The sequence below is a fragment of the Pungitius pungitius genome, chromosome 16, assembly GCF_949316345.1.
Source record: "Pungitius pungitius chromosome 16, fPunPun2.1, whole genome shotgun sequence".
In the NCBI taxonomy this organism is placed as follows: domain Eukaryota; kingdom Metazoa; phylum Chordata; class Actinopteri; order Perciformes; family Gasterosteidae; genus Pungitius; species Pungitius pungitius.
Window position 1 is genome coordinate 17,293,387 of NC_084915.1, and position 8,842 is coordinate 17,302,228.

General features: G+C 47.4%; 1 protein-coding gene across 1 annotated transcript in view; it reads left to right on the forward strand.

Annotated features, from left to right (window-relative positions):
* The window catches only part of tmem132e (transmembrane protein 132E), a 55,902-nt gene that overhangs the window by 40,627 nt on the left and 6,433 nt on the right, over window positions 1-8,842 (forward strand). The window contains exon 4 of the mRNA XM_062558211.1: window positions 2,923-3,175. Within this exon, the coding sequence (XP_062414195.1) occupies window positions 2,923-3,175 (253 nt within the window). The remainder of the gene's footprint in view (window positions 1-2,922; window positions 3,176-8,842) is intronic.

Below are 8,842 nucleotides of genomic sequence, written 5' to 3' on the forward strand. Positions count from 1 at the left end.
TAGTGTTTCCACTCAGAAGGGGAAGTCTTTTATTGAAAGGAAAATGTCAGTTATGTAGGCCAAAAAATGGAAACCTCTGATATGTATTTGCTTGTTTATTTTGGGGAACGGCATTTCTTTGCTACAGTGAGAGGGGACGGTCATCAACGTGCAGTTAGCCTAGCTTAGCATAAAAGTGAAAAAAACTCTACATTGCTATAGTTTGAAATCTCATCGTCTGCATCAACGAATCTGCAACAGAAACAATACAAACGTTTTATTTCAGCCAATGGGTCAACCAGCACCTCTAAAGTCTGCGTCTACAGCCGTGCATTCGGGCTCAGTTCTGGTTCTGGCAGTCCAATAGACAACTTAACCCTGTGGATACAGTAGAAAATGGACCACAACAGTTGACTCCTCTGCCCAGTCCATCTCTGTCCTGGAGACGCTGGTCCTCACACGAGGAGGCGCCATGTGGTGGTTCAAAGTCCCCTGCGTCCCCCGGCTGGAGCAGAGACGAAGCTCCTCCTCGAGGTGCTTTGATCCGATGAACTATTCCCTGTTAATCAGTTCAAACAGACCTCCGATCAAAGGATGAAATCCTCCCGAGCCGGAGAAGAGCCCAGAGCTACAGCTTTTAAAGCATATACCACTATGCAGAAAGACGGCGCGTCATTAACTCGATGCAGAGGAGACACGGACACGTTTATTTCCTTTCTTCTCCTCCTCTGGTATGAAATCACTCGCCTAAGTTTCCTCTTTCATAAATGCTTTTATGTTGAATTTTAATTTACATCAACATCTACACCAGTCTCTCTCTCTCTCTCTCTCTTCATTTGTAAATATGTATAAGAATGACCCGAAGGGAATTTAATACCTGAAGTATTTACATTGTTCATTTCATAATAGAAGATAAATGGACGACAGAGTACAGGAAAGCTCAGAGGAACACATTTCCGAGTGGAGCAATCATTTCCCTTTTTTCCCTTTGAATCCGTTGGAGCTGGTGCCATTAATTAGCTAACATGCATAATTCAATATCCTGATGAAAAGGTCACCCTGTAATCCCATTGACATGCCCTAAGGACCTGTAATGAGACTGCACCACAGCCACCACTACTGCTCAGGGTTGGGGGGGGGGGGGGGGTTGTGTTCTATTTGGAAATACATTACTTTACATTTAGCTGACCCTTTTATCCAAAGCAACAAGTGCATTTCAACCATGAGGAAACAGAACTCAGAAGAACAAGAAACAAGAAAGTGCAATTTCATCAAATAAGCCGATTTACGACAGATCTCATAAAGTGTGTCAAGATGTTCGATTGAAATGTGAAGGATTGATGTCATTGGTGTACATTCCTCTTTCCCTCTCAAAAGCATCACCCTGCAACGGCTTCACAGTGAGCATCCTCTTCCCTGGGGGGGGGGGGTCGTCACTGCGAGCGCTCACTCCACTTGGCCTGTAATTGACGACAGCTTCAGCGAGTCACAGGCAGACGGTTCTGTTTGTTTTCACTGAGCGATGTCGGGACAAATTGGGCCGGGATCTCATCACGATGTTCCCTGAGAGGAGGCTGGTTCTGAAGGTTTCGGGTTTCATTAGAGAGAGAGAGAGGAGGTGGGGGGCGGGGGGGGGGGTTTCTTGTTTTCTCCGTGAAGGACAGACGGCTCTCGGGTGGAGAAGAGAGGTTTAATTTATCCACCAGCGCTGCGCCCCCCCCCCCACGCCGCTCGGATCTGCATCTCTGCAAACAGAGGTTTCCCTTGCTGGGGGGGCTCGGGGACATTTGGTATCATGTGCACGTCCCCCCCCCCCCCCCCCCCCCCCTCCCCGCAGAGCAATCAGGCCACCGACCAAAAGCTATTGATTGGCGGACTGAGCAATTACGGTTATTTGAAAGTTAGAAGCAGATCTAGCCGCGCGCCCCCCCCCCCCCCCCCCCCGCCCTCCTCTCTCAGGCCCTGAGATGGAGGAAGATTAAGCAGCAGTGATTGTTTATTGACGGACCGGCGCGCCGCTTTCGGTCAGAGACGATCCCTGATTAATGCCCACGATAACTAGGCATAAGCGAGCAGGGGGGTGGGGGGGTGTGGAGGTGGGTGGGGGGGGTTAGAGACCTGCCACTTCTCATCAGTTTAGCGTCACTCTGCAGCAGCACGAGCGACGAAAGCGGAAATAAAGAAGCGAAGCGTCACATCCGGCTTGTTGTTTCTACTCTAACGCACTGAAAGTATTAAACTGCATTGATTAGATTGTAAAACCTGTAGCGGAGTTTCAGCTCCTTCACCTTGACTTCATTTAATCAACAAAGGCTTAAAGTCAACCCTCTCCTCATAATGGCTGGAGAGGAAAATCCAATTTTTACCAGATCCACCGGTGGCGCTTTGATGCGTTTTGTGTTTACCTTCAAAAACCTGAACATCTTTATTTTTTTTTTTATCGTCATGCGAGGATGATTTAAAATGGAAGCTCGGCCCGGATGTTCATTCACAACTTCATCGACTTCAATCATTTCATCACAAAGCAACGACTCCACGATGTTACGTTCCTCCGTGATTAACTGCATATTTATGTAACACCCCCCCCCCCCCCTCTCCCCCCCTCCCAAAGTGACACGCTTTCAAACACTCAGAAAATAACTTTGAATGAAGCGTAAATATTCAAACGTGTCTTCTAACGAGTTTCTAGTGGGCTTTAAAGCTTTTGGCTGCAGTGCATCACATGTTTAAAGCCTTCATGAATACATTATCTCTTTGTTCAACTCAAGGAAAACTTTAAAAATAACTGCTGAGCAGCGTGTCGACAGTTCACAAAATAGCATATTTAATCATTCAAAACTCTCCAGTCAACAGTTTCTTTTTCATGAATATGTATCCGCTCTCTGGCTTCCTTTTACTGTTGTTTTTTGTGTCTGATTTATCTTTTCTTTTATGGTCCGGCAGGGATGTTCTGGGCAACGTGGAGGTGATGCAGTTGGATTTCGAGATGGAGAACTTCACCAGCCTCTCGGTGACCAGAAGGATCAACTGGAACATCGACTACAAGAGCCAGATCCCGCCCCCCGACTCGGAGAAGGTGGTGACGGAGCTGACGGTGGTGCAGCGGGACATCCAGGCCATCCTCCCTCTGGCCATGGTGAGGGTCCTCAGGCAGTCTGAGGGGTTCAAAGCCACCCGGTGGGTTAAAGAAACCGGAGTAGATGCTGCATAGGTGATGACGGACATTTGATCTGATACTAGATGTGGGACCAGACTACGGGTTGTAAGGTTTGTTTGTACCTGGAGGATTTCTTCAAAGAGAGAAATTGGTCTTATGAGGTTAATATTCATTATTTAGTCAGTTGACTACAACAGCGATGTTCTTTTTAGAAGTTAGAAATAAACATAAAAATATTTATAGTATAATTTAATACTATATTACTATATTCATAGTATTACTATTGAAAAAAATCAAAAATAAAACGAACAACAAAATAATTGATAATTGAATGAAAAGGGTTAAACTGATATTATTCAATAATTATTTATAATGTTATTATTTTTATATCTTCATTTTTATTGCATATTTCATGCTAAGGCGCAGCGCAAATTGCTTAACAAAACAACGATGTCACAACATGAAGATGAAATTCGGTCCCTAGTGTATTTTTACTGGGAGTATTTCACAGTTAAGTCCTTAAACGCAGCCTTAAGGAGCGTTGAAAAGAGCAGCGGGGGGGTGAGGGGGGGAGATCTGTTACTGCTCCTTCATGAAGTAAATGTGACAGGCTGCAACCTTTATGTCAGCTGAGGACATCGAGGAAGCACTAAAGCATCTTTCTGCACGTTGTGCACGGAGCTGAAGGGTCTTCAAACATCTCTCTTCTTGCTCTTATTCATGAGAACAAAACCACGACCCAACACAGACGACATCGCGTCATTCAACCCGACTCGGCTCGACTTGCCGATCGTTTCGGGGAGAGTCCACCGGTGCCATTCCTCCTTTAATTGGGTCGGTTCCTCTCGCCTTCATAGTAGAGCTGCAATTAGTGGTAAGGTGGTAAAAAAAAAAAAAAAAAAAAAGATTAGGGAAACAAAGGGAAAGGAATCAAGCACCTCTGAAGACATGGCCTCATTAAGGAGTGGACGGTGTGGGAGTAGATGTTCCTCAGCCTGCTTCCCTCCAACAGGAGCCTCCAAATACAGAAAATAAACCTTGATACCGACACGGTTGATGGTTGAAGTGTAACGTATGAAAGAACCAGCCCGAGGTCACGTGACTCCACGTCTCCGCCGCAGTGAGGACGCTCATTTATTTCACACATTCATTGCGAGCTGTTGACTTTGAAAAGAGGCGACGGGAAGCAGTTCGGGGCTCTGCGTCGTCGCTGCGAGGCCCTTCAGGGACGAGTGCTTGAGTCGGGGGCTCTTTCCCCGCCGCTCATTTGCATAATGACTACATTTCTCCATCCAAAGCGCCACTAAAATATACCTGAGCTGCGGCTGTGACTGCGTGCGGCGTGCATCCGATGGCCCGGGCCGGGGGGGGGGGGGGTGTGTGACCTTACCTGGGGGGGTTGCACGCATCACTTTGAGTTGACGGAGGACTTCAAGGACACGAAGAAGTAAAAATAAGACGGGGCTTCATTCGTTCGGAATGTAGAAAGAAACGATAAAATAACGAGCCAGTTTTGATCCTTTCGGAGCGTTTTTTTTTTATCACCGGAGGAATCCCCAGAATGCATCAGTCCATCATCAGACAGCGCTGGCATTGCTCGGCGATACAAACATTTCACTGATGGATCCTGACCCTCAAACTTCCACCACTTGGCAGCTTCTATTGATTCCCCCACATGGGGGAGTCCCGCGGGCTTCGCTTACCTGTGGTCCAGAGACCAAGGTTTGATTCATCATTTTGGTGTTTTGGTGACTAATTGGATTGTGAATTAAAGCAGGACAACAAGTGGACGTCTCGCCCCCCCCACACTCAGAGAATGGACACCCAGTCAAACAAGGGAACCGGCCCATTAAACGTGATTGATGAAGCGATAACCGAGCTCGGAGCCGCTTCATCATGGTGGCAGGTTGTTGGGAGGCTTAATGGTGTCAAGGCTGCCTGATGTACAACCAGGTGATCAGGTCACCTGACTTCACTCACTCACCGCAGCGTGAGCATCAACTTGCTGTCCTTTAAAGCTCAGCTCAGCTCCATTGAATTTCCCCGTCTTTTACGGAAACCCACGGGCCGACGAGCCGACATTAACGATACTTTTGGGAAATGTGAATATCGACAGTGATGCTTTTGTGCTTTGTATCCGCGCATTGCCCCGGCGCTGTTTTTGGTGAGAAGTGAATGATTTAATGACGATGATGGATTGTTAAATGGAAGAACAGTGATAACCGCTGTGTCTGCTCTGACAGTTGAGGATTGCCCCCCCCCCCCCCCCTCTCCCGAGCTGGTGCTTGTTTCTTCCCCCTTAACAAGAACACAAAATGGCCCTTGAATGCAACCGTGACGTGAGAATTCATTGAGAATGACTTTAGCATCAAAGCGATGACCTCCCTGCGTCCATAAATGAAACAATCTGTCTTTTAACGGGTCGGGAAGTCGAGGATCTGAAGTGAAATGTGAAAAAAGGTTTGTAACAAAAGGCCGAATCACAGAGTTCTGCCGTGAAATAACTGACATTTTAAGGTCGGCGTTGGATGTAAAGAAACCGCTGGTACAAAAACACATTCTCAGCATCAAAGCAACCGAGAAGTCGGTCTTGAATGCCCCCCCACACCCCCCCCGACCCCCCCCCCCCCCTTCCTCCCTCCAGTTCCCTTTGACTGAAACCTGCAAGGAAGGAGCGAGACGTTGGAGAAGGAGCCGCTAAGGAGGACGAGGGAGACGGTTTCATGGTTGGCGAACCGCAGATTGAGCGCCAGCTGCATTTGACCCGCCGCAAATAGGGGAGGAAAGGGGGGGGGAGACAAGAGGGGAGGGGGGGGTTAAATCAACCCTAAGGCTCGCCACACAGTTTAGCCGGAGCCCTCTCATCCGCGGAGCACGAAGGACCGAGCAGCGGTTGTGCCAGATTTTCCCAACTGCATTAGCTGCTCTGCGCCGCATCACTAGCTGCACGATGCTAAATAAGAAATCACGTTTTTTTTCTTCTTTCTTCTGTTGCACGAAGCCGCGCAGCTTGAGGTCGCATGTTTACACACATGCATCCTCCTGCGTTCATCAAGACACGCATCTGGCTAAATGCGGAGCTTACATTATTTACAGGCAGGTGGAAAGTGTAGAAGTGCATCTGAGTGTGAAACAGCGTGTTGCACGTTGAGTAACCTCTGCAGACTACAAGCACCACGAGTAAACGAACCCGCTTGTAAAACACGCTTCAGACGCAACGGCAAATTTGGCGGAATGAATCCTGCCAACGAGTGAAGGGCTGAGAGTACTCCGGCGTCCTTCTTTCTGTAACCTTCCCACGTACGTAAATAGTTACACACACTTCAATTCAATATACATTACATTAGTCCGATGTTTCACTATTCAAGTTAAGTCTATTTAATACAAAAGCGTGATAATTATCACGCTTTTGTATTAAATAGACTTAACTTGAATAGTGAAACAGATCTGAGTTTGAATCTTGGGGCACACATTTTTAAAAGCAGGGATTGAGGTGAGCGTAACCAGCGCCCCCCCCCCCTCAGTAGCACGCGTGGAGTTGGGAGGTGTTTGCTGCAGTGATGCTCGACCAGATGCCAAAGCAGCGAGTGTAGCTTAGGGGGGGGGGGGGGGGGGGGGGGGTGATGTCTTTCAATTAGGAATTTCGCCCCAGAGTCCAGTGAATTATCCGCAGCGGTCTGCTGAGCTCCGTCCCATAAAGAGCCTGCGTTTAACACACCGTCCAAAAAGAAAACAAAGCCGCCCGGCCTGCTTTCAGTGGCAAAAAAAAAAATCTAATTAACAGATTTGAACGGAACACATTTTGCGTCAAATAAATGTCCGAACGAATCACTTTGCTGTGGTGATCAAGCACAATGACGTGTCTGACCGTTTTCAAAGGGTTCTTAAAGCATATTTTATTACTCAGAAGCAAAGAATGATGCTGTGTGAAGCTCTGATTGGACTCACAGAGGATCTCTGTGGGATAGCGGCTTTCAGAAAATCACATTTTCCATCCCAGTTTGTGCGCGATGGAGGGCGTGTTTGAAGTTTCACAAGTTTAATTCCCTTGATTTCATTGTTGAATCGTTTTAAATTCAAAACCAGATCACATCTGCCGGCCCTGACAGATTGGAACCGTATTATTAAATCTACATGTTGTTATTATTGATTCCCAATAGAAAAGTCCCAGCTCTGCCTCCTTGTTTCTTGATCAGTCTCCAGCTCTCTGGCCGCTGGTGGGAGAAGGCATTTAAATAGGCGCCCCCCCCCCCCCATATATAATGGTAGGAGAAACCCTGCTATTGGTGTGTAGGTCACAATGTAGGAGAACGTACAGCTCTTACTGTACTATGTGGAGTTCCCCAAGGTCCTATACTGGTTCCTCTGTTTTTCTCCTCATGCTTACTTGACGTTGACGTTTATTTGCACACGGTCACAAGGTGCTTTTATAGATACACCAGGTCGACGTGTCGCTGGCCCACAGACAGAACAAACTGTGCCACGGCGCTTCCGGGCGTTTCCGCTGTGCAGAAGCAGCGCCTCACGTGCACAAAACGTGCACTGAAAACCACGGCGAAGCGACGGCGCGAAGGCGGACTTCTTCAGCAAGTAGTTACGAAAATACTTTCCAACGCGAGACCTTTAAGGTTTAACAAATGCTGAGTCTGTGTCTTCTATTCCCTCAATGGATAAACAAACAATCGGACCCCATGAAAGTGTGTGTGGGTGGGGGGGGGGGGGGGGTGTTTGTCCCATCCTCTCTACCCTCATTAAGACCTTTAGATAAGCTGTGGGTGGCAGTTATTTAAATATGCTAATTTTGATTTCGGTAGATATACACGGTCTCCCTGGTGTGCCGCAGACGAGATGCTTGTTAACCTCTCGCAGCTTTAAAAGAGATTCGAAGAATAAATAATGAATTCACACGAGCTGCAACTGAAGGCCCGTTGTGTATTTTTTAATTGGCTGATTGCGTTCCAGTTCCAAACGACAACGTCGGCCTCGTCCATCGGGACTCGCGGATCATCTGCCACGAGATCCTTGCAGACGATTCCACGGTGGAAGCAGAGCAGCGTGAAGGACGAAGGTCCCCGACACCACCGACACGCCTCGGGCTGTTCCTTTCATCCGGCGTCCCTCACTCCGGCGTGGTTCCACGCATTGGTTGCATGTGCTGCTTCATCAAGAGTTCGGCCTGCGATCACAGATCCAGGAGCAACTGAGCGATTCTCTTTGCTCTTTGTGTTTATTTGGTCTGATTAAAGCCAAACGTATGAAGCACGCGGGGTTCAAACTGAATTTTGGGGGGGGGGGGATGTAAGCCGCTCTCACGCGTCTTGGTGACAGCAACGCATCGAGTTACGTTTCTTAAGTCGCTGTGGACGTTTTCAAAAGAGGCGTCCGTCCATAATGAGGAAAAAAAAAACATCTCCATTAACGTCCAAGTCAAATTTGCACAATTGATGTTTGCATCAGGCCTTTAAAAAAAAAAAATGCTGCATATTCTCTGTGGCCTTAAAAACTCACCAGATCAGAAAATAGGTTTTTACAATTTTTTTTTTTTTAAGGTTAAGATGATTACTTTCCCACAAGCAAAGACCCATTTCAGTGACTTCCAGCTGCTCCATTGAAGAGCAGCACACTGAAAAAATGAAAAGGTCAGTTGATGAAATCCAGTGAAAGACGTCTCGGTGGGATGTGGTCGTGGTCTGCCAGACTCTCACC